This window comes from Anser anser (genome assembly GCF_964211835.1).
Source record: "Anser anser genome assembly, chromosome: 1".
Lineage (NCBI taxonomy): Eukaryota > Metazoa > Chordata > Aves > Anseriformes > Anatidae > Anser > Anser anser.
Window position 1 is genome coordinate 206,100,153 of NC_139720.1, and position 27,408 is coordinate 206,127,560.

Consider the following 27,408-nt stretch of genomic DNA (forward strand, 5'->3'; position numbering starts at 1 on the left):
TGGATGTAGAAATTTCAGTCAAAGTAACCATAATGATTTCATGGAAAAGCAGCAAATGAGTTGACCCTTGAGTAAAGGTACTGTATTTCTCAGTTCAACACTTTGGCCGCAATACTGTAGCATTTCTTCTGGTGTGTGTGCGCGTGAGAGTGCTCAACCAATCCTACACACAGAAATTTTAAAAGCTTCCATTGACATAAAACACTCTATAAGACCCTTGGAAGATTTGGGAATGTGACAGAAGATAATTTTAATGAGTATTATTTTCTTACATGTAGCATAATCCTGTTTAATCACCAAACCTGCTGGTATTTCTTGTGGAACAGAATTTTGCACTTTCGTGTTTTAAATCCTTTCAATTTTCTGTTTCCACCATGAATGTTTTCAGCCGTTTTTGAAATAAATGTTTTGAGAAGGGCTTTCTTGTCTCAAATCCTTACATGGAACTGTATCATGAAAGACAGCAGGTTTGGGGATTTTTTTCTTCTCCGTGCTCCTAAGATTTTTGGTGCTTTAGTGTCATCCACACATTTTGCTTATTTATTTATCATGTTCTAAGGTGTGGCGTGAAATTCATATGAGTGGTTAAACCAGCACTGGAGAGACTAACTCAGTAAAATCAACCACTGTACAAGTACACTGAACAAGATTCAGAAGGAATACATGATGCAAGGTACAAAGCCAATGAACAAGGATGGACAAAATTTCCAAAGATGCACTGACCAAGGGGTTCTTGTAATGATCTCTAGACAATTGTAAAAGTACTTTGACAGATATCTCCTCCTTTTCCTGCTTCAGATGGATGCTCCAGACAGAAGGAACAACCCAAGTCTTGGGGAAATCGGGAAAATATGTTTACTCAAGTAACAGAAGCTCAACTACTACGCTAGAGCCTCTTTCAGTATAGTTCTCATATGCAGTATGAGAAACGCAGTTGCCTGAAGTCTCAGCAAGGAAAAGTTGTACATAGAAGAAAGTTAGTGACGCAGATCTCAATTAATTCTTTAAATTTAAGTTTCCAGAATAACCTTCAGTAGAAAGCCAGGTGTGTGAATGTATGGTAAAATCACTGGCAAAGTACTGCTCTACTTTCAGGCCATACCTGATTATATCTCACAATATAACCATGCATGAACATGTCTAAGACAGTAGCTATTGCACAACAGCCTGAGCAAAATCTGACTGTCAGTAACAGCAAGGAAACTTAAAGCGATTTCTAAACAACATTGCTCAGATTGTAACTGTTTGGATGATCTTCACATGAAGAACTGTTTTTCTGAAGGCAAATTCCACTTATTTCTCAGCTAGAAAAACATCTTTCTTGGGTTGTCTTTAATGCACTTGCAATTCAGAGGCATTAAGCCAATATTCAATGCAATTTCAGCCTGCATGCGCTCTGAAGTCATGCACACTGCCACCTACATTTCCTTCCTGTTCCAGTATATTCCTAGTGATACAATACTTTTCTTACATGGTTGGGGCTATATTTTCAACCAGTTGTGGTTATGGTAGATAAGCAAATCTCAGAAGCCCCTCTGCCAGACACTTAAACAGGAGGAACGGAAAGATAAACTGAAGCCAAATATACCAGAAGTTACAAATTCCCTCAGAGAAATGGAGGCCAGAGATATTTTGCTCCTGTATCCAAACCTTAATTTCATAAGGCCTTTGTTGAGGGATTAAATTTCAGCACTGGTCTTACAATGTCTTTTTTTTTTTTTTTCTTTTTTTTTTTCTAATTACTGTTATAACACAAAACACAAAACTGTCATGAATCATCTTATTCATTGACTTGTGTCTGGCAGAGAATAGTACCAGCTGCTTCAGAAGAAAGGGCAAGAATCAGAACAACAGTAGAATAACTTACTTAGTTTGTACTTTGGAGCATGGAGACCATATTTTGAAATCATATGTCACTTTTCCAGTTTTTTTCCTCCCTTTTTTTTTTTTTTAAGTCTTTCCAAACTCTCAGTGTTCAGTATTTTGTCACTGAGATCCACTGATGGGCTGTTGCTTTCAATAACATCTCCTTTCATCAGTCTTAGGAGTGTTGCCTTTCAGCCTCACTGAAGGTCCCTTTGTTGGAAAGTGTAGGAAAACTTCAGGACAGGAAGAAAGTGTTCTGTTTAGTGCTATGACCTGTTAATTCATCTATTTACTAAACATAACAGCCTTAATCTTTAAAATCTCTAATCCTGAAAGCCTTTATTCACTAGTGACCTTCATATAAAGAAGAGGTGATAAATTTTCAGATAGGTAGTGTAGGTTTGCTCTTGCTCTAGACTGATAACATTTTGGATCCAACAGGCAATTACAGAAAGGGGGAAAATGCCTCCTGTTTATTTATTTTTAATTTAACCAGGAATTGGTATTTCCTGTTAAAGAAAGGGAGAAGAGCAACGAAACTTCTTCCCTGGAAGAAGGGATTAAACAGAGCAAAATAAAGTCTTCCCAGATGGTCAGGAAGGAGTGATCAGCAGAGGAGCTTAGTTATTTGAGGGGAACAATTGCTGAGTATAGGAAAGATTAAAAAACACAGGATGCTGTTTTCCAGTTGGTGAGGTGTTCTATTACTAGAGGCTCACGCAAGAGTGGAAGTGATATGCTGTACCAGTATGGCGAGGGAAAGGCAAAGGGCACAGTGGCACATCTCACTGAAATGAAGAAGGAGAAACGGTGGGCCCAGGGTTGGACTGGAGATGGAGGCTGGGGGAATGTTGTAGTGAGGTCACCACCATAGCACTGAAAAACCACCCTACACTGGATGTGGGTCCAAAATTAGAACCTGTTATTATCTTGGCTTTTCTGCTATAATTTTCTTCAATAAGAAATGCATTGAGGTAGCATGGATAGAGCATTGTTTTGATAAAGCATTGCCTTAAACTCACTATATAAAGTCAAAGTCTCAGAGGGTACAGCAGTACAGCAGTCAGTTTCTGAGAGCCACAGAAAGGAAAAAAAAAAAAAGGAGTAAAACCTTGGAAGAAGATCTAGAAGATTTGAAACAGTAAGGGTAGCGATTTTTGAGCTGTTTCCCAAGGTACCCACTGAATGATATGCACTGCAAGAGAAACAGGCAGTATTTCAATGAGAAAATATCACTGGAGGAATCAGAGACTGTGTTGAAAAGTATTGCTCCATAGATAAGTTTGATGTGAAGCCAAGAACTAGCATCAAATGTCAGTTGTGGAGAGATTGTACATGTGTGAAAAAGAGACAGTCATGGCAGATGCAATTTAGACATAATAAAACTGAAACAAATAAGATCAGAATAAGCCAGGGAAACCCAGAAGTGACTCATTGCTGTTTACAGTTTGCAAAGAGAAACAAGAGGTATTGCTTCTGGGGTCCTGAGGAGGGGATGAGGGGGTGTTCTACGCAGTTAAGTGCAAGATCAGTGCCGAGGGGCCTTATCCTTTGAGGGTTAAGCAGTCTGTGTAGTCTTTAATTGGGAAAAGTTATTACAATTACTTTCTCTTCCTCTCCTCGCAACACAAAATTGGTTATAGGTTACACATCACCTTAATCTGCATAACATTCAGGACGTTGCTTCTGCAGCCCTTCATGTGCAAGGCTGCAGTCAGCTTTTCCCTTTGACACATCCCACCTACCACCCCTGGTTGCTGTGCCTTGTCTCGTCTTCCGGCATTTGAATTGCTTTTGCTTCCCCTCACCATTTTCCACTCCTTGGACCCTAGATTTTGGTTTGTACTAGGGATGATGGTAGATAGTATCAGTAAAAAATAGTCATTAGACAGTAATTAATTGTTTCCAATAAGGTACATGCACAAAGCTTAACAGTTCTTCAACGTCTCCGCCTGATCAGCTAGTACTCCAGTCAACTCTGGTGGTGTAAGAAGCAAGAAAAGAAAAAAAAAAAAAAAGGAAAAAAAAAAGGAAAAAAAGGTAAGGGGAGGAAGTGAAATTGAGAAGGCTGGTAAACTATGAAGCCATTTGGAAAAGATAGTCAGGGAACACCTGATGCATTGGAGAAGACACCAAGTAGGGAATGCCCTTCTGGGGATACCCCTACCACTTCTCTTCCTGTCAGCTGTTGGGAAAACTCTTCCTTTTCTCTTTTCTCTATCTTTTTTCTTTTTCTTTTTCTTTTTTTTTCTTTCTTTTTCCTTTTTTTTCTTTTTTTTTCTTCTCTTTTTCTTTTTTTTTTTTTTTTTTCCTTTTTCTTCTGTTAGAGTTGATGTTTGCCACCAGCTATGGACCACACAAAAAATACTTTTTCATCTTTGTTTGATCTTGCTTTGTGCAACAACATCCTGATGGGGAGCAATACATCCATTCATGATTTATTAGCCTGTCAAAAAATCTTTAAAACTTTTCTGTATTAAATGTATGAATTCCCATAAAGACAGAAGACAGCAAACATTCTCCCTTAGCTTAATACCATTAAAAACAATTTCATAGCAACTACCTACAGGTTGCATTCAACTCTGAGCTCTTTTTTAGGTTGAAAAATCCTGCATTTTCTGTGTGAGAAAGAGTGACATAAATATTCACTTAAATGTCAAACCTTTGTGAAAGTTGATCTGTTTAGAAGATCATGTCAACATTTAAATCTAGCTAGGGGGTAATCTCAGGGTCAAGTTAGATGTTTCAGTCAGATGGCTGATGGTAATTAGATCTTCACAAATCCCCTAGTAACCAGCTTCTGACAACTTCTGACAAGTTGGTAATTATCTTAAACAGTCCCTGACACTTGAATTGCTTGCTAATTTTACCACTTATAGAGACATGGCAAATGTACAGTGGACGTATTGTACAAATATTTGTTAATTAATCCTCACAAAATACCCCCCTAAGATACATTAGTGTCTCCATTACTTCTATTAGCATTTTCTGGTGAATCAGTAGAAGCAGTTCAGGTCTTCTAGGGCCACATCTACACTTCTGCACCCATGCTCAGTCTTTCTTCTTGCATTTCTAGCTATGTTTACCCCTGAGATGATCCTATAGTTTTAGGTCCCTTTTGAGGTTTATGATACTGATCAGTTGGACAACTGTGAGTGTCTTATTTTGGGTAAGCTGAACTGGTTTCCCTAGTTACCTAGTTTTACTGACTCAGAGAGACCAAGCTCAGAGGAAGATCCTCTGTCTCAAAAATACCAAAATCTTGCTGTCTGACGTGACAGTCAAATCTCACTTGATGTACATGGCCCATCTCTCTTTTTGTGATGCCTTTGCAGCACCTGCCAAATCTACAAAAGCAACACAGCTCTCAGAAAAGAGCCTGACCTAAGTGTGTTCTCCTCAATTTGATCTCACACAATTTTAAAGCGACTAAAATAAAATATAACAATTGAACATCACTGAAATAATGGCCTGATGTACCAGATGGGCAAGAGGGAAACATGCTGCAAACAGCTCAGTTCAATTACTCACTGCTTATTTTTTGTATATTAATTAAGTAATTTAGAAGCAAGAACTGAGACAAAAACAAAGGAAAACAAATCAGATGATCTCATTGTCCCGCTAGCTCTTGCTCTTGCCTCATCTCCAGGGTGTCTTGGCTGACCCTTCACAACAGTTTGCTCCTCCTCCCACAGTTTTATGTCTTCCATTACATGTAAAAAGAAAGAAAAAAACCTGCCCGACCAACATTAGCAATCCCATCCTCGCTGCTTTGTAGGATGGGATTAGTTTGACCAGATGGAAATGTCTACAACAGAGAGACCTACATCTCAGCTAGTCACCTAAGCTCTCTCTGGTAAATGGAGAGAAACTGGCACTTTCAGGACACAATTAATCTCATCCCCGTGTAGATATTTAAACTAGGTCATATGAATCATGCCTCAGAAGAGACAATTCCTCTCTACTGACACTGAAGGGAGCCTGAAATCACTAGATACAGATGTTTACATCGGTTACGTCTAAAGTTAAGTGAGCTGAATGCCACCTGAGTTCTTTAGATTGCTCTCTTGCTTGAAAGGCAAAATGCCTTATATTCACTTTCCTGTTATGCACATGGTTAGAAACACATACATGTCCTTCCTCTCCCCTCTTTTAAGAACTCAAGCATTACAAGAGATATATGAATGTATCCACATGATTCACTACAAAAAAAAAACAGGTTTTCACAAGAAATTAATAACATCTCAAAACATCATTACGTTCACAAGGAAAAGAGCAAAGCCCTGCCCCTGAGGAGGTACAGCCCCAGGCCCCAGGACATGCTGGGGGCCACCCGGCTGGGCAGCAGCTCCCAAAAAAAGGGCCTGGGAGTCCTGGTGGGCACCAGGCTGAACGTGAGCCAGCAATGGGCCCTTGCCGCTAAGAAGGCCGATGGTATTCTGGGCTGCATGAGGCAAAGCATGGCCAGCAGGCCGAGGGAGGTGATCCTGCCCCTCTGCTCAGCACTGGTGAGGCCACACGTGGAGTGCTGGGTCCAGTGCTGGGCCTCCAGTACAAGAGAGACCTGGGCATACTGGAGAAAGCCCAGCGAAGGGCCACCAAGGTGATAAAGGAAGTGGAGTATCTCTGCTGTGAGGAGAGGCTGAGAGAGTTGGCACTTTTTAGCTTAGAGAAGAGATTTAGCAGGCATTTCATCAATGTCTATAAATACTGGAAGAGAGGGTGCAAAGAGGACGGAGCCAGGCTCTGTTCAGCGGTGGCCAGTTCCAGGACAAGAGGCAGTGGGCACAAACTGGAACACAGGAGGTTCCCTCTGGACATCAGGAAGCACTTCCGTGCTGGGTGAGTGATGGATCACTGGCACAGGCTGCCCATAGAGGCTGTGGATTCTCCTCTTTGGAGATCTTCAGAAAACCACCTGGACATGGTCCTGGACAGCCTGTTCTGGGTGTCCCTGCTTGAGTAGGGGCTGGACCAGATGGACCCAGAGGTGCCTTCCAATCTCAACCACACTGTGATTCTGTGAAAAGTGCACAGGGAGAGAAGTATATGAAAGCACTGATGAGCTCTCTAACAACTTCTTCCCAAGAATTCAGTTTTTTTTCTTCATGAGTCTTCTAGCAGAAATGAAATAATCTTTCAAAGTCTTAACATTTTCCTTTTCTAAAGGACCTATGTAATGTGATTTTATTTCTAATAAAATTATGCCTCATATAATGTCTAGTCACTGAGTTACTAACCTTGACCATAGCTATGATAATCTAAGGATATAAGTGAAGCAAACGGGCAGCGTGCACCTAAAAGTGCTTCCACTGTTTCAACCACTGGACAAGGTCCCATAAAACAAACCACCTCTTCCACACAAGCTTTGTTTTCATCATAATTTACCTCTTCACTTTTCCATTTTATCTGGGAGATCCTTGTTTTGCAAGATCAACATTTCAAAAGAGTTCCTGACTTTTGCTTAGTGCTCAGACAAATTTTTAAACAGGGACATAAAGGACTGGGGTTAAGAGATTCATTCCTTGGAATTTCTATTATGCTATTTACGCCTTTTTTTTCTTTTTTTTTTTACAGGGAATTAACATGAAATTGCTGATAAAATATATATTAGCAAAGATCCGAAGGAAAGAAATATATGTAATGGCAGGTTAATGGAAAACAGATCCTGTCAAACTAACTAACATGCTATCTGTTCTCGGATGGGATTACAAATTTGGGTGACAACGGTAACAATATTGATATAATATACTTAGACTTCTGTAAATCATTTGACATGGTGCTGCATGACATTTTATTAAAAACAAAATCAAAATAGCACTTTAAATGGATTAAAAAGTGTCTAACTGACAGGATTCAGATTGTAATTGCAAACAGGGCAGTTCATCAGCTTTGTCTAGTGGGCTCCTCAGGGACTGGTGCTGGCCCTATGCTTTTTAAATGTTGATCAGTCGGGGAGAATTACTGATCAGACAGCAATGACAGAAAAAAGGTAGTGCGGTAAATGGTGCAGAGAACAGGTCACCATCACTGATCAATGTATTCTTTAATACAGACAGCAATAAAGTCCTAAGTCTAGGAATAAAGAAAGCAAACCTTCCTCACAGAAACTTTTCAGAGAGGCAGGGTTTGCTATTAGGCAGATGGGAACTCTGGTAGATAGAGGCCAGAACGGGAACTCCCAGTGCAACAATGTGGTTGAAGGACTTGATGTAACCCCGGACATACACACAGGTATCTTTAGTGAGAGCTGGGACATTTATTACCTCTGCATAGGGCTGCAACTGTTCTGAAGCTGCACATGTGGCATGCACAGATCAAAAAGCCTGCTGTGAAACTGGAGACAGCTCAAAAAGACCTCAAAGGCAAGTCAAAAGACAAGTCAGGTGAGGGGTGAGAGTGCTGGCAATCATGCTTTGTAGTAAAAGGTGCCAGGAGCACCGTTAATTTACTTAGTCAAAAAGATGATTAGGTGATGCCTTCACCACAGTCTAGAGCAAATGGGGGGAATAAGCCTTTGCAGTGGATGCTTCAGTCCAGTGGACTTCAGTCCAGTGGTTTAAAATGTAGCAAAAAAATGAAAGTGACCCAAAAGCCGGAAGCTGAGACTAGATTAATTCAGACTAAAAGTATGTCATACATCTGCAAATGACTGATTAACCCCTGGAATAATACACTTGTGAAAGCTTCTTCCTCATCAGAAATTACACAACAGAGACTTTTCTTTTTTTTTTTCTTTTTTTTTCTTTCTTTTTTTTTTTTCTAAAAGGTATGGCAGGTGCCAACAGATGTATCCTTGAAACAATTCATGATAGTATTGCAGTCTGCGCTATCAGACCAGATTAATTATGATTGTTCTGTCTCACTTGAAAACTTGGCCACTTATTTTTGTTTGCAAATGAAAACCGAAGTTTTGAAAACAAATCTGGATCAGGCTGAAAATCCTGTCCAAAATATCTGCAGATATGTGTGAAGTAACTATCATATTTTTCTTCATCTGTCCTGCAGCTTGGACGAAAATGCTTTTTGGAGTTTTACTCCTACAGTTAATACGCCTTTCCTAAGGTTTTAATGATCCTCTGTGCCATCAAAGGAAGGCAAGCCTTTCCAATTACTTCTCTTTAGAGATTTCAATTTGAAATTTGAGGGTTTTACCGCTTTGGTGAAGATGAGACAAAAATGAAAAAATGCTTGTGCTCAGGTTTCTTTGATTTGTTTTTGTGGATTTCAGATTTTATTCTACTTGTCTTTCCAGAAGAACTCTGGAAGCTGTACAGTTATCGGGAGAATTTATACTATTTCACTCACTTACACTCAGATCTCTCTGGAGACACAAAGGAAAAATCAGCCACCCCTGAGAAAACAGAGATGGCTACGCTTTTAGTAATTTTTTAATGTAGTCATTATGGAGTTTCTGTATTAGTCATTAATCCATAGTTATCACTCATTATTTTGGCACTGGGACACAGGTGGAATGCAGACTGCTTGAATGTGCTCCAGAGTTCATTTCACCAGTGTGTGTCCACAACTGAAAAAGTAGCAATTCTTTTTGATTTTGGCATCTCTACATCCAAAAGACACTTTCCTTGTCTCTCGTTGTCTGTAAGGATAGCATGGAAAGAAGATAGTAGGATTTCCTCCTCCCAGAGCAGGTACAATCATTTCATACATTCACCCTGTGCCAAAAACATGGGGGACTGGATAGGAACACATCTCAGCATGTCCAAAATACATATACTGCCCCATATACTGTAGCGGTAAGAGAGGACACACCTGTGAAGACTAGCCCTGGAAAATGCAACACTTATTCAACCACAGAACCCAGGATATCTTTATCCAACTTAGCATGAGCAAATGGGACAGAGGGAAGATGAAGTTAGAAGCGTATGTAGATAGAAGCTAACCATGAGACATTGTTGGGCAACCTTTAATTGTTGTTAGCTATTATCAGCTCCATCCATCATTGATTAATTCTGCAATTCTCCCCATCACGGTGATAGCAGTCACAGAGTTTCCCAAGAAAAAGAAAACCTTACTTTTGCCTGAGTCCAACATTTTGTATGCAGCATTGTTGTCAAGATTGTTGATCTAATTTCTCTGCAATCTCATAAAAATCGAAGAGGCACTGGCATCTTTAGTACCCAGGGCAAGCCTATCAGTGGTGATTTAACAGCACAGTATTTCACTTTTCATCACTTTTATATAAACATAAAATTGTCAAATAGAGACATGATATTATATTCTAGTTAGTTGCATATATTAAAAACCCAACAAATTTAAATACGCTTACATTCCTAGATCTTTTCAATTCTCCCTTAACAAAAAGGCCAATTATATATCTCTGATAAGAATAGCACATCAGATAAGCTCTAATGAGCCCACATTAAAATGGGAGATACAAAATAGAACTGAAATAATATTATTGGTACTAGCATGTATCCAGAAATTTCTGAATGAAGAATGAAGAGTGCCCAGCTTCTGTATCTTCCAGCCAATATTTTTGTGACCAACTCTTCTAAATTTAGAAAAGTACCCCATATCCCGATAGCGTAACATTCGTATTTGCTTAATGTTCATAAAGAATTCTGTCATAGCAGTGGATTTAATTCCTTATACTGTGTTCATCATCTTAGCATCTCTGTACCAATTCACCCATTTATAATGGCCTTTCAGGGAATATTATTCTGGCATATAGGTTAAGTATAGTTCCAATCTTACTATATCCAGAAAACCAGAGCTGCTGCTGTGTTATTAATTTATTCTAATTACTGCTTTCATCTATTACTTGTTATGACCATGTACTGTAAATCAACACTTGCAGCTGGGTGGAGAGGTAAAGTACATACTTAGGCATTACAAATGCTTACAAATCTGGGCAAGGTTGATTTCAGAAGTTGAAAAATCAATCTTAAGGATTCAAATTATGCATTTCTTAAGCGGAAAGAACTACTGTTTGAACTGTGTGAGACTTGATTCAGATCTCCTATTAACATCACTGGTGTGATTGCAAAAACTAGGCCATAAATGAGAACTTTATCTTCCTGCCCATAAGTGTGGGCAGTAGCAGTATATTTTAGTAACAGGTACAGCAAGCTACCAAAAGAAAGAAATGCTGCAGTGTTATTACTGTTGTAATTTTGAGAGAGCTTTCTTTGTAGGAGCTTGTCCAAGAGATCAGTAACCCCTGTTTTTGCAATGAGTTCTCTCTTCACTAAAATTCTGATTTTATTTATTAAAAGGATAACAGCAATACAAACAGCTCAGTTGTTTTTAGCTCTCATGGCCATATCCCACAGGTGTTAGACAAATCCCTTATAAAGTTCACGGTCTTGCTTATTTTATAGTCTAGGCAAACATTTTATAATCAGACAACAAGATACATTAAAGAAATTCAACTAAATATTCACAACCTACATAAGATTATCCTATTCTTCACGTCAAATCTCTTAGGGTAGAAATTCCACACCAAATTTATTTGCTTTCTAGTACTAACCTACATTTTGTCTTGGTGTCCTACAGTACTAGAGGAACCATGTTCTGACCTGCCACTTGATTTATCGTTATAACTATGCTGGTATGAGTACAGCGAGTCAGACTGTGTCAGACTTTATCGGACTTACAAAAAGGAATAAACTCAAATAAAAACTTCCCCTGAGTAGAACAGTTGAAGAGTAAATTTTTAATTAAATTAGAGAAAGTGAGAAGCCAGTCTTTCTTGTTTATTTCTTTTAAAATATTACATCAAAGCCATTCATGTGACTTCTGAACTGTTCTTCACTTAATAGAGAGGTGCTAGAGGATGGTGTGTGGTAGAAGACTTAAAGGAGGAAAATATGCATAAGAAAACAGGGACCATGTCTGGAAGTCTGTGAGAGCTGTGAGTCCAAATCTCTTTGATTTCTTTATAAATGCCAGACTTCACCCCCCATTTGCAAATACCATAAGTCTACAGAAGAACATGGTTTGGCAATACAGGTCCAAGTCTGAAACATTCAGAAACTCTTTTCATAGAATCAATGAATCATAGAATCATAGAATCATAGAATCATAGAATCACGACTTCCTTTGGAAGAACAGAACAAGTCTTGGAACAGGTGGTGATATATGTGATACACACAATTATGTGGAAAAATCATTAGTATATACTAGGAGAGAGGGAGAATTCACAGAATCATATAATAACAGGATAGTTTGGGCTGGAAGGGACCTTAAAGCCCCTCCAGTTCAACCCCCCTGCCATGGGGGGTTCCCACCAGACCAGGTTGCTTAAAGCCCGATCCAGCCTGGCCTTGAACACTGCCAGGGATGGGGCATCCACAGCTTCTCTGAGCAACCTGTTCCACTGCCTCACCTCCCTCTGAGTGAAGAATTTTTCCTAATATCTAATCAAAATCTACCCTTTTCTAGTAGATTTAGATTAGGTATTAAGAAGAAATTACAGCTGCGTGTAAAAACATAGAAGTTGGTAGCTCAGTTGGTTTTTGCAGTGCTTTATGGCTTTTGGCAATGAAACACTGTTATTTATTACTATGATTCTTCTGCCTTTATTAACCCACAAGATAACATTGCAACTGGAAGCTGCTCAGTTAAGATAATAACTTATGGTTTTGAAACACAGGCAGGACAAGAGGACGAACAGAGAAAGCTAAAGGATTAAACGACACCAGATTCCAGCATCCTCCATGGGCCCTGGCCATACATCATTTCCCCCCTCAACAGGTCCTCTTCATCATCTGAGATCCTCAAAAAGTGACAATTCATAGGTCAAAATTTCAGCTATAAATTGTATCATGATTACAATTTGACAGGCTAGCATGATCTTTTAGCTGAAGCATAGGCTGGGGAATGCATGGAGGGAATACAGAGGAATGTATATAGAATACTTCTGTCACCACCACTGTGACCCAAAGTTTGCAGTCAGAACGAAGAAAGGTGCTTAGTTAACCCAGTGTTCAGGCAGGAGCTCAGTTCGGTAAGGTGCCAAGTATACCCGTTAATATGAAGACAGGCTTAAACCCCTGCTGAACTAACCTGGGAAACCTTTGACACTTCAAAGGGTATGGATCTGAATTCATAACAAAACCCACATGATCCTTACACTTAGCTCTGATGGCCCCAAAGCCAGTGCTGACTGTTGCTGAGAATGAGGTACCCAGTGCTCACATCAAGTCCCACGTTAAAGTACAAATGAAAGAAATCAGCTCTTCTTCCCAAATTCCCAGAAGCACCAGCTGTGCCTCCAGTAAGACCCTCAAACTGCCAGCCAGAAATAGCAGCCCAGATTCACAATAAAATCCGTCAGAACTACACATGCAGTTCATAAAGGGAAGGGAAAGGAAAAACTCGTTCAGACCTTCAAGAAAAACAAGACCCTGGCCAATAAAAGTTTTTAAAGTTTGTCTCAGGCTGTGCAACCTAAATATTTGCAACGTTTCCCATATTTTTACAAGAAAAACTGCTAATACTGGGAGAATTTGAAATACTTATCTGTGCCAAGAACCAAAAGTTTTTAATGGCAACCACTAAAATCATTTGCATTTGAATACAGAAAGTATTTTCAATACACAGTGAGCACAATTGCAACTTCAAACATTTGACACTGGACAGCCCCCTGCCACAATCCGCTCCTGAGACTCAGTCTCACGGAAAATACCACAACATATTTAACTGCCGCAGATAGTGGGAGATCACTTTTTCGGGCACACTGCACATTTATACAAGAGCACTTCTGATCTTGGAGGCATTGCCTTTAGATTATAATTCACTGACTTCTGCGTTTATTTATGCTAACTTCCACTGAGGTACAAAATTGTGTATATGTGAGAGCAAGAAAGAGATGAGTTAAAAATACAGTATTTTAATAATATTGTCTCTCATAAACAGGCAATGATAAGCAGTAGTTAGATTATTTTCTTTAAAAAAAAACAAGCTGAATTTCATTTTTAAAGTGTAGGTCTGGAGAAATTCTGATAGAGAAAGATATTTTGCTCATAACTTCTCAGATATCTTTCTTTTAAAACCACTGACTTTGCTTCTGCTCAGGCAGGGAAAAGCAGTTATTCACACAGGCAGGTACGTGTTCGTGGTCTGTAATATTCTTTAGTTAACTGTAAAAATAGACTTTGATTAAGAATGCATGGGGTAGACTTCTCTTTATAAGTCTGCATATGCCAACCAACTTCACACAGGCAGTTTCAGATAGACTGGCAATGAAGAAGCAAGAGTCCTACCTTGAACTTGAAAAATCTGCTTTCTCTAAAGCCATAAACTGCAGCTGCCATCAGAAACAGACCCAATTGCTTTTCTTTTTCACTTTCCAGGGCAAGCGAATCTATTTCCTGTTACAGCCTGTACTTATAGTTTAATTCTATCTTATGACTTAAAGACTAAAATATTTGAGAACCACTAAGATTTTTCCACCCATTTAAAAGGGGAAAAATACAAAACTCAAAGCAGATGTTTTATAATGTATTTCATTTATTTTGGCCACCCATAAAGCTGTGGCTTACGTTAGTGCCAACCAAGTTAAAAGCAACAGAGTTCTTCAGAAACACTATGTAATACATTTTAGACTAACCAGGCATGGGGAGCACCTTTCAATAAACTCCTATTTAATAAGTAATTTTTCATGTCAGAAAAAATAATTTAGGAATTGCTGAAGATGTCAGTGGCATTGCCATACTTGGGCAATTCCTCCAGGGATGTGCAAACTTTATGCAGTTTTTCTATGTTATTATACCCCAGTGCATATCTTGGAAAGTAGATGACCAATGTATACATTGAAAACAGATGGGTTAGATGAAGTTAGAACAACTGAGGACAATGTCCTTAGAACAACATCATGTAAACAACAGTCAGTATGTTGATATTGTATCTCAAACAACTATTCCAGAGACATTTAACACCTAAGGTCCCAACAAATTAAAGCTATCTTATCCAAACAATCATCAGACTTGGGCTAGTACAAATCTTTCACTTTTTTTTCTGTGTTTATGAATGAAAGCAAAAACATTTCAGAAGTTAAACCCATGAGAATCCTAACAGTTGCTGTGGTACTTACTGATAAGGTATCTCTTGGAAATTACAGTAAAAAGAGTCATGTTGAAATTTCTCCTGTACCTATTCTTATTTAGACTGAGAAATCAATGCTCAACAACAGACCCACTTCAGTAGAACACCTTCAGCACAGTACTGCAGGCTGGGGGACGAAATGAACAATAAAGAATGGTTGGTCTCAAAACATTTCTTTATTGACAATTTACTGCACAGAACACAGGGCTTATAATGTGGGTATGATTTACTAACCTGCCAAAAACATTATAGGGAAAGCATAAGGAAAGGACAACAGCTGTATTTTTAACAAGGCAGCAGCATTAAAAGTTTTAACCTGTATTTCTTGGCTTGCTATCCAAATATTCAAAGAAAATATCTTTTTCACCTTCCTCCTCAGAAGAGACACAAAAAGTGAATTGAAAAAGTTAATTAGAAAATAATAACGTGAAAGCTTAGCAATTCAGTACAGCAACCAGCAGTACAGACTTCGACCACATACATAGGACCAGATTCTTAGAATGTGAGCTTCTAAAGAAAAATACTTTGTAATCAAATAGCAATTAAATTATTTTCACATAATAAGTAAATACAAAGTTCATTATTATCAAACCAAGTGCAAATACAGAAAACTCACTTTAATTCAGAGGCATGCATAAAGCAGTTTAAAAACAAAATATCCTTTACAAGTATTTCTCCAGGTAAAACAGTTTAGCCATCATTTGCCAGCGCTTTCCTTCTCAGACAGACACACTCATCTGAACTTGAAAGAGCCAGAATGCCGAAAGTACCTCCCCAATATGTTGACTGAGGACTGTAATTCATCTAAATTATGCAACTGGATTCCCACAGCTGGCCCACAACTTGGCTTAGAGCTCTATTCAATGCCAATGATCCTGTCTGCTAATATTGTCCTACTTGCAGAGAAGGTAATACATCCAGCAACTTATATTGAAGTTCTGACATTAATTAACAGAGCAAGCAAACGTTGACATGAGTGACAAACACTGGTTAATAGTTACTGCGAGACCAGTGCTGCCAGCTGGCATTTTTCTGTAACACTTTGCAATAATAATATCTTGTTTATTTCTTAGGATATTGCTTATAATTTGTTTGTAGGCATTTTGTTTCAAGTGAGAAACAAATCAGGACACAAAGCCAAAAGCAGACACAGCAGCAAGACCCCGATTTTCAGACAAGTAATCAACAAGAAAGCATGCAAGCAGCATCACTTGGAAGATGCATGGGGGACAAGAGTATAGGAATTCTTATCCTATATAAAGCAATGTAGCTTTGCACAAACAGCCTTTGGCTTCTTGTCTCTGGCCTACCTGGACAGTAACAAAACAAATTTATCAGATCATACAAGCCTAGAACCTGAGCTGCAAGCAGTTAAAAACTGAAGGTCACTATGCTGCAAAATTAAAACATGCTCCTATGCTTTAGCAACACAGACAACGATAAAACAAAGCCTCTACAACCACCTGTAATAATATGCCTGTTCAGCTAGCAATTCCAAAGTCCTCAGCAACACAAGGTAGACATTTTCTGCAGCTGGTTTTACATGTACATTCCTGCCAAATTGTTGTCTCGTCTCCTCTTACCTTCACATTAGTCCGGAGTGCACAGTAACATGCAAAAAACATTGCAGTAAACAAGGAGCATATGGACCAGTATTCAGCGTCTCTGCTCTGCACAAACGGTACACATACGATCCCGAGCATGTGCTACTAAGGAGCATCCGTTCCCTCTGTCAGTTTGAAAATGCATTGATCTCTGTTTTTCTGACTACAGAAAGACATGTCTTGAAGGCACTGAGTGAAAGCTACATATCTCTTCATCGACTATATATAGCAATATGCCCAGTAATTTCAATTAGCAGAGAATTCAGCGTCTGAAACTTGGACCTCAGTTGCTTTTCCTTCCAGCATTTTAAATTCAGGGGGGAAAAAGGAGGGGGAACTCACCCAGAGGGGAAAGGTGAGGAATTAAAATGTAAGCAGTGAGTTACTTATATTTCCCCCTGGCTTTGATGTTTTTCTTTTCAATATTTTACAAACGTTATACATAGAAAATGAAGAAAGGTTTGTCTGCCAATTCTCAAATTTACTGTAGATTCTGCACTGTTTCTGTTCTTGTTAAAGATGCAGCATCCCTTTTAACAAAGACAACGTCATCAATCATGACAGATTCAACATGTTCTACTTACAAATACAGTCTCTGATTAAGGACAATGGCTGGCTGGCTTATTAACGTTTCCTCAAATGCAAGTTCAGTCCCCTGTGCTAATCTATTTTTAAATAAAAAGTCCCACCTACTTCTTCACTCCCACTTAATAAAAATGCAGTGGACTACTTCTAAAGATCCTGTATTGCATTGTGCTCCTAGCTAAAACACTGGACATAGGTTTCAAACTGCTTGCTTTCTTGCTGGGATTAGAAGCACAGAGAAAAAAATAAAATCAAAGCAGGAAAATCCTGGAGAAGGATGTGCCCTCACATTTGTAACTACATATTCTGAATTTAAAATGCTCAAATATCTTCCAGAAGGAGGGAACTCAGAACCTAGCCAGAAGGCAAAGCTTTAATTCACATGCACAAAAATAAGATCAAACCACTTCTTTTACTCCTGTTAACTGCTGGGATGCTACAAATTAACTGATTGTTTACTAGACTGCAGGAACAGAAAGTCAAAGACTCAACTCTTTGTTTACAGCACCAGGAACCACCGATATTCATACTGAATTATGAAGCAGCCTTCAGGAATAAAATCCAAAAAGAACCTCTGCTTTTTTTCACTGCAGCAGATACTGTGGGAGGCAAAGAGTGGAAAAGGCTTTACTACCTCCTTCTCCATCAGCATAGAGCAGTTTGTGTAGGATAAGCATAACTTAATAGAAATATCTGCAGTGACTTTTAGGATTTCTTTAAATAATGCTTTATGTAAACCCCCAGAAACCTGCAGAAATACAGAAGTCCTATCAAAGTCAGTGGGTATCTTTCTGTGGGCAATGAGGTGAAGAAGCTTAAAGAGAAGGGCATGCATTTAAAGAAAACCAGGGGGAGGGGAGAGACGGCAGGGTTTTTTCCAACATCTTCCTAAAGACGAGCTCTCAGAAACTGTCGTCAACTCCAAGTGAACAGCTATTTTTAGCCTGTCATTGTTTGTGCCTTTTTTTAGGAATGAAAAAGGCAGTCGTGTTTAAAGCTAGATACTGCTCTATAATGTGTCCTAAGACAGCTACTTAATTTGATCCCCAGCTCCATCTGTCATACAAATTAAGTAATTAGTAATCACAACCATCTTTGACACAAGCAATGACTTCCAGAACAAAAAAGATGAACCCTCTTCTTAAATCTAATTTTGCAACTTCTATTAGTAATTAAACCGGGGTCTAGATACTATAGTTCATAAAACCAGGATATCCCAAAGTTATGATAATTCAGACCCTGGCTGCAGCAATATTTATCCAATAAGCTAAAACATAGCAACCCATTGCTCAGCAAAAGCATGGGAGAATTAATTGATGCTTTTTTTTTTTTTTCTGTCAGTCTTCAAGTGAAGAGAAAGGGAAGGAGATCATAGTTTATTTTGCAGTACAGTACATTAACAATTAAAATTTAGCATCTAAGTCATCGAAAAAATATCACATATCTTGGGGAATTGTGATCCACTGGAGAAATGAAATTCAAAAAGCAAAGATGAATAGATGCACAGTCCTGAACAGCGAGGCAAGGCTCAGGCAAGCATGTAGCTGCATATGAAAATCAAATTCAAGTCTCTTTTCTGCCAAAGGAATTACACAAGGTTTCAGTCAGCAGAGTCTCTGAAATAACTTTCTACTTCATGATCCTAAAAAGTTAATGTTTTTGTATTTAAGCAAACAAACCCAATGTGAGGAAAATAGGGATCTTACAAAAAGAAAGCAGAGATGTGTAACTATATGACTCCCAAGCGATAACCTGTATAAAAGACATCAGATATATTTAGGAAAACAAGAAGTAATGCTGTCCCAAAGTCTTCACTCAGGAAATCCCATGACTCCTGAGTGTCTGTGAGGAAAAGTTATCTAGGAAATTACAGACCCTGACCCTTGTAACACTGTGCCAGTGAAAAGGGAAGACTCCCAGCCATGCCTCCTATAATAACTGTGGGACATTTGAGAATTTGATGGAAAATTGAAACCTCTGTACAAGCCAGCAAGGTATTACTTTGATAGCAGACCAACTTAACACATTTAGCAGGGGCTACTTCAGGTAATCTGCACAAGCAGATCCCTGCAGGGTTTCTTCACCTCTGCCAAAACATTTCTTATTGCAGCAGTCTAATTTTTAAAGGCAGCGTTCTCATAAAGAAACATACAACATTTTATTATGACTAATAGCTACTCAAAAGCATCAAATATTGGTGGTATTTGCTGTCCTTGATATACAGGTGACAACAATGAGCGAGGAAAAAGCTTTGCCTGAGTCTGCCAGACATGCCAAAAATAGCAGAGCATTTCAAGTGCTCAGGGCCTCTTTAAAAGGGAGACCACAGGGAAGAACCCCATGGATGAAAGAGGTTACTCCATTAAAAAGTAAAAAATAAAATAAAAAAAAATCTAGGTTAGGCCTGAAAACCGTAGAGAGACAGTAGTCCAAAAAAAGCCACATTACGGACCCTCTTTAAAAGACACACAACTCGTGACCTGAATATTCTTAGATGACGGAAACCACTGAAGCTTTTATCTTGAACTGTGAAGTTTCTGCATACTTTATCCTCCTGTGCCAAAGAAGGGTGAAAGGAAGCGTTTGCAAGGAAATACTGGTTGTCTGTGGGGGTTCAAAGCGAGCAGAGGGCCTGTGCTGGACCTGGATCTCAGGAGGCCCTGAGGGCAAGCTGCTTCTGAGGAGTGAGGTAGGGACAGGCCTTCTGCTGCAGTCACCCCACTGGCTCCTCTGACAACTGCAGCAGAGTGAAACATCACTATCACTGCCCAGAAGAAGAGTAATAGGAGCTAGTAGTAGTAGTAGTAGCAGCAGCAGCAGCAGCAGCAGCAACAGCAGCAGTAGTAGTAGAAATGATCTATTGCTGTTGCATCTCGAAGCTGTGGCCAAGGACCTCCACTATCCAAAGCAGGACAAAGCAGGCAGTACATGGAAAACCTCATAGGAAAACAATGAAACCATGTAATATTTTCATCCTCTACAGCCTAGACCGTTTTCAATTTTTTTTCCCAAGCATCATGGAAGTGGTGATATTTTAAAGAAGAGGAACAATAAAACCAACAGACTAAAAATTCAGTGAAGAAAGCAATGCTCTCCAGTGTTTGCTCCACCATAGTGCAAAGTGCCTCGCTTCACTTAAGTAGCATATTTGTGGGTAAATGTTATAAATTGTTTTTAAAGATCTTGCTGAATAAAGACAGACTTTATGATCACCCTCTGATGATCACATCAGGGAAATAAAGGGAAAGCAGAAAACCCAGAAAAGAGAGGGGTTACGGACTGAAGAAGATGGTGTGTTGTTCTCCGAATGGACAGAGGAAGAGGGAGAAATGACAGTCCTGTCCTCTATGTCACTGACTTTCATCAGCCATGGGTGCAATTCTACATCTTTTTGCAGTGTTGCTGGAGGTACTGGCTTGTGCAGTCATGGCACTATGGCTACAGTCATGCTCCATCACACCCTGCCTTTGCGCACTGCAGTGATACCACCCATACAGCACTCCAGTCCTGCATTGGCTGAACACATCTGATTTCAGCACATGAGTTTTAAACTGGAAGGATTTTACTCATTTCACCATTTCTGAGATTTTAAATAGTCATGAAAATGTGGTTTTCCACAGCTACAGAAGTTCATGACACTGAAAATCTCCATGTCTGAGGGTGGGATAGTGAAGAAAGCATTATTACAGACTGCAGGTCTAGGGTGCTGTAGGATCTATGGTTTCTAAATGGAAAAACACAGCTGACTCCCAAAGAGTGGATTAAGTCTATGAGGCACCTGGAAACAAATGCAGAATGGAGAATGTGGACCAAAAGCCACAATTGGCAAGAAGGTTTGCTTAGGCTTTCCCTTATAAATGCAACAGTAATGTTTAGTAAAATGTAACAGACAGAAGAACTAAATCAGCAGTTTGAGCTCAGCAAATCCTAAAATCTACAGAAAGAGAAACAAAAAAGGCTGAATGGATTATTTGCAAACTTTCCTCGTCAGTATTGTAAACATCTCTCTGGCACCCTTGCATTCTGATGGAAAAGTTGCTGAGTCAAATGTTCTTCCTCACTTCCAGGCCAGTAAACAGCAAAGACCTTCCCCTGGGCTGATTTAACTGAAGCCACAGCTTTCCTGAAAACGTTCTATTTCCTTTTTCCTGCACAATCTTGTTAATACAGTTGTCTCATTCTTGAGCATTTAATACTTTTCTCCATAATGTCCCAGCTTTATGCTTTCTGTCCTTTGTGGTTGCATACAGGAAGGTTTTGATGGTAGATATGAGAAAAACATATAATTTACTCAGAAACTCTTCCTTCTCAATATTAAATTTATACATATTTTATGAACCAAGCCTTTGTGGTTACTATTTCAAAACAAGCCATAAAACCATTTATAATAAGCAGAACTGAAGAAAGTATATGGCTAAATAATAAATAAAATTAAGCGAAGAATGGCCCAGTCTGGTGAGCCTTCTCTCTCTGACTGAATTTCTCAGGAAAGGTCATTGCTTCCAATGACCCTAAAACTGAATACTGCAAGAAAAAACAGAGGTTCAGAAATAAGGAATTGGACTGATCTTCACAAAACATCTTGGGTTACTCAAAGCCCAAGGGGCAGGTGCTGAGCTCTGCTCTCTCGGGACAGCGATAGGACCCAAGGGAACGGCATGGAGCTGGGACAGGGGAGGATCAGGATGGGTGTTAGGAAAAGGTTCTTCATTGACAGGGTGGTTGGGCACTGGGACAGGCTCCCCAGGGCAGTGGTCATGGCACCGAGCCTGCTGGAGTTCAAGTATTTGGACAACGCTCTCAGACATAGGGTCTGATTTTGGGGTGGTCTTGTGTGGAGACAGGGGTTGGACTCAGATCCAAGATGATCCCATGATCCCAGAGGGTCCCTTCCAACTCAGGATATTCTATGGTTATAAGATTTTTCCTCTGTTGTACCTGTAACATCTGGACCAGGTTTATTTAATACCTCATCCTACCCAGCTGAGTGAGAAGACCTGACTCTATGATCACCTACATTGAGAGACCCAGGCTTGAAAAGCTAAGGACAAGGTGAAAAGCCCAGATGATTAGAGGTCTACACTTTTTTTTTTTTTTCCCATAAAAATAAACATCATTTATCATGATTGTTTAGAAAACTTGGAGAAAATGAAACTTAGGGAAAAAGTCTATCTTTTCATAGTTTACCATCGCTCCCCAATTATGAATTAATGTTTTACTTTTATTATTTATTAACTATAATTTATGAACTAAGCTAATTCATTTAAGCATAAAATCCATATTTCCATGGTAACAGCATGAATGAAGGAGGAATGAACCTCCAAAGTTCAACAGCATTTATTACAGTACTTAAAAATAAACCTCCAACAATTTTCATCTAGGAAATCGCTGTAGTGTTTTTGTATGAAAATAAATAAATAAATAAAGCTCTTATTGTAAATTTGTATAAGAACAACTTGATTTTGTATTGTACTTGATAAAGACCTGTATGTGTCAAAACACCTAGGATTTTCTTTTCTGTACTGTGATTTTAGCAGAGGAAAATATTAAAAGGGAACTTATTGTTAGATTGAGAAATATGATATAAAATTTAGTAACAGTGGAAGTAACCTATGTTTTCATGAAAACACAGGTTTGGGTTTTATTGGCATAGCCAGTATTTCCATTACACAAGGAAAGTGCTAGATTTTACAATACCTGGAGAGTACAATGACGGAAATTCATCAGCCATGCTCTATTCCTCTTCAGTCAACTGATAGCTTTTATTAGCTTAATATGTTAATAAACCTCACCTAGAAATCTGATCAATAAGATAAATATCTTATTTTGAAAATATGTTTAAATTTAACCAGTTCTTAAAAAGTTATTTAAAATCTGCATAGCATTTTAACACGAAGTATAATTATTTAGTGAAACTATTTAGAAGGCTTTTGTAACATTTTCTAAATTTTAATGATTTCAAATCAAGGTTCAAGATATTTCCAGAACCCTTATGAGCTAAAAGCATATTATTGGGCTAAATAAAAAATAGATAGGCAACTCTAATAATCTAACCAATAGTTTTCTTTCCTTGGAAGATAAAATGGTATTTAAAATAAGTATATTACAAAAATTAAGGAGGATAAAACACCTCTTGGAGAGAAACCACTTTGAGATACAGGCTAATAAATCAAAATAATGTGCTTCTGCAGGTGGAAATATATGGTTGCCGTGCTAATCAGAGCTTTCACAAATACAGTTTGCAAATTAGTGTACAGATTCCAAGTATGTTTAAATCGGATATCCATATTACCTATGTATAACTGTACACCTAATATTACAAAAATGCCTGTCAGCAACCTACCTCTGTGAAAGCCGGTGATGCATGCTATATATGTATCTCATCTGGGAGCTGTGACTCCAACATTTGAAGACACCTTGCCAACCTAGATACTTTTTCCTCCGGAAATAATCCTCAGACTAAGACAAAATTATCCTGGCAGGAACAATGGCATCAGCAAAAAAAACTACCATGACTGATTGAGATTTTTCCTGTAGATTTTTACCAATGATTTCATTTCTTACCTCAGCTCCTCTTTTACCTGTCAAGTCAAAATATTTTCAGCTTTATTTCCCTTCCAGTAATCCCTACAGACCTGTTTCATTTTTTTAAACACAAATTAACTAAAGAAAATTCTAAAGGTGTTCGTCTTTCTCAAAAACAGCACTTTCACCTGTGTCCTTTCTGTTCATTACTCTACCACCACCACTGATGGCTGTTAATTGCACTGCCCTGTTGAACTCTTGTGTCCAGGAACACTAGTGCCATGAGAAAAAGATTTTATTCTCCATTGCCTTCTGTCACTTATAAACTGATGCCACTCTGCTGTTGCTGGTGTCTTACAGTAGGTGTGATGCAATTTTACTCATCTCCACTAAGCACTCAGAATGAGCTTTAAAACTTAGGCACCACTGAAAACTGGGGAATTTATACTGAGATATATATATATACACACACACACATATATGCACATATATACATACATCTAAATACAAAATAGCAGTCAACCTTTTGGAACCAATAAGAGGTTAATTTCCACATACAAGCATAATAAGAAGAGATCACTCTTCTTCCTTCCCCCCTCTCTGCTACATCCCCCTATCCCTCCTACACACCAATTGCAATATTATTTCTAAATTGCTAAAAGAAGGTGAATGATATCTTCTTTCCCTGTGAGATCAAGCAAGAGTCCTAAAACAAAATTATTCCTCAGCAGCAAGTATCTACATCTGCTAAATCATGTCCAGTTAATCAGACAATATGGGTTTGAATCCACTGTTGTTTTGTACATCTATGCTGCTGTTCCTGCAAACAGATGCTGAGAAGACCTGTCTCAGCAGTTTCCAACTGCTGGACTCATGAAAAAAGCTTTATAACTTTTATATATATATATATATATTATATTTTTATATGTATATATTTACACTGTCCAGTGACAACAGATACTGATTGACCCACTACTGCCGCTATTGTTATTCTAGGTTCAAGGAAACACATTACTTTGGATGCCAGGGACAAGGTGTGACTATTGTTTTCTGGACACCAAATTCTTCAATGACTTGAGTTGTGGAGATTTTGGAAAAAAAAAAAAAAAAGGACTATATAAACAATATTATGTAGAATATTAATATGTAATACTGTCTAATATTGTAAAGCAAATGTAAATGACGACACAGAACTAATGCATTTCACTATGCAAAATGAGTCGACTAAGTCAAAATGATTCAACTTTTTATATCATGGAAAATGATTTTCAACATTTTCAATATGTTGCATGCCTGAAGATAAACTTTTACAATGATTGATATTATCTAAGCAATAATATTATTTCCAAACAGTTAAAGAAATTTTTTGCACTGATACTATTTAACAGATTCTATTTCTAAGCAGTTAGAGGTGTACTTCTAAAATACCAGGCCTTACACATTTCTTCCAGAGATGTCCTCTTCTCACTTCAGTATTCCCCTGTGTCACATGAAGTGAAGATCAGATAAATTCAGAGAATGTCTCCAGTTGAAATATCTTATAAAATGCAAATTACTGCTATAATCTGATGGCATTTCACGAGCTAACTGACTTTTGCACTGTTTCTCTGTAACCATTTATAAAAGCTAGAGGCTCAGGCAATCTTTCTGGCTATGAGGCTGTCTACAAACATTTTGTTATTGTATCTATTTGCAAAATTATTCTCTAAATGTAGTACACAGGGTCAATATCTCTTTTGCATGGAGGACAAGACTGAATAAGACATGCGTGCTGACAGCAGAATATCAATTGACATGAGCCATATTTATCTAAGAGGAAAATTTTTTGTTCCCTTAATCCTTCAGTTAAATAGTTTTACAAATAGCACTCCCCTTGACCCAAAGCATGCCCCATTTTGCATATTAACAAAAAAATAAACATCAAATCTCTCAGGAAAACAAAGCTAGAGTCTACTGTCAGTAGCTAGAGTCTACTGTCAGTCACACCATGAGCAACCTTTTTCATTCCAGCAGGGTCATAAAGATCTACAGTCCTATAAAATACGAGAATCTGGGCCAAAGAATAAATAAAATAAAGTATGATATATGCTGAGTGAAAAATTACCTCTACTGAAGCCAACACTAAAAACCATCTTATTAATTTCAATTAATTTTATTCATGTTCTTGAACATATAAAATGAATGTTAATGCACATGCTGTGCTATTGAGTTTGTATGTAAAACTCAGTTATAAGAAATCAGCCCTCATAGTTCTTCGGTACCTTCAACCCAAGCATGGTTTCCTAATTTGGTTCCTACGGGAAGTGTACTCCCATAAACATTACAAAAATCATGGAAAGTATATAAACCAATGGAGATTGCTTGGAATTTCAGGGAGTTTGGTCCTGATTTCAGTGATAGATACATTGTGTAGGTCTCTAATAGACGTACATTTGAAGGGCAGGTGGGCAGGAGATGCTTCAGTTTGTGTTTATCCATCAGAATCGAGGAAAGGTCACCAAGAGTTGTTTGTTAGTGACTCAGAAAGACAAGTCAAGCTGGACTATGAACGGATTTTTCTCTTGTCATAAGAGAGGAGGATAGGAGGATTTGTTGTGAGAAGTGACTCACGTCTAGAAAATAGAAGAAGGCATTTGAGCTACTCTCTTGTGAGCTGGAGAGATGTGATAGAGCTGTGGATTTTTATTTCTTTTAATCTAAGTCTGAGGAGAAAGAAATAAGTGAAATAAATAAATAAAATAAACATACACCATAGGAAGGGCTTTTTTCCATCCTCCACCAAACCAACACAGGAATGTAGTTCATCTCCCCACCTTTGATGATTCTTGGTCCTTCACAAAACCTGTGATTTAATAAGGTAATGAGAATTAAATTTAATGTTTGACAAGGAATATGTTTATGTGAATGCATACGTTTACCATTTTTAATGATAAAAATATATCTCTCTAAACACAATTTTGGAAATCTGCTATTAAGGGATGCTGCTGGCCTACACAATGCTATTGGAAAAACAGGCCAAACCACAAAATGCAGTAAATGGGCAGATGATTGTTGCCTGCTGATTTCTGCAGAGTTCTGGCCAGGAAGTCAGGCTAGATGATAGCCCAGGTCTTCTAGCCCAAATCCAGCTGTATCCCCTTGCTAATCCAAACCAAAAAATAAAAAATAAATAAATAAAAATAAAAAAAAAGGCGCAAGACTGGAACAATCTGGAAAAGCTTGCAACTCCCCAGTTCTTACTGTCTGTACCAGAAAGCCGTTATTTCATACTTTTGCTTTGCATTGTTCTCTGCTTCTCCCCCTGTGTTTTCTAGAAATAGTGGAATTTCATGCCAATTTGCAAGAAAGATTTTTGTAAGAGATACAGAAATTCTGAAGCTATAAATGAAACTGTAAAACTCAAAATTAAGCTATGCTCAAGCTAAGCTCAGAAATGTTGGCCACTTGCTATAATTAAAATTTTCAAACATTTCTTGATACTTCTTGATACATTTGTTTGCTCTGCCATTTGACAGCCCTCTGCACTGAAATAGCTTGTTGAATATTTTAGAATCAACATCACAGGACCACCGCTTTAGTGAAAGAACTATAATTAATTTTTCACAAGTGCATAATTTCAGGGCATTGTGAAATACAACTTTAGTGGGTTTCTTTGTGCAGCAGTGTTCTTATGTCATACTGAACAGATGTGTCTATGGCAACATATTCCTATTACCATTGATCTTATCTAACTTTATCTCTGAATTTTATTTTTATT

The 27,408-nt window shown here is 38.3% G+C and overlaps 1 protein-coding gene across 34 annotated transcripts in view; it reads right to left on the reverse strand.

Annotated features, from left to right (window-relative positions):
* DLG2 (discs large MAGUK scaffold protein 2) overlaps positions 1-27,408 on the reverse strand; it is a 1,058,052-nt gene that overhangs the window by 774,351 nt on the left and 256,293 nt on the right. For 4 of the 34 annotated variants that reach the window (XM_083796973.1, XM_083796977.1, XM_083796979.1 and 1 more), the window contains one exon: positions 26,400-26,493. The exons of 21 other annotated variants lie outside the window; for them this stretch is intronic. In XM_083796973.1, the coding sequence (XP_083653099.1) occupies positions 26,400-26,493 (94 nt within the window). Of the gene's footprint in view, positions 1-14,096; positions 26,494-27,408 lie in introns of those variants that run through there. 9 more of the 34 variants (XM_083796997.1, XM_083796993.1, XM_083796992.1 and 6 more) reach the window with 3 other exon arrangements.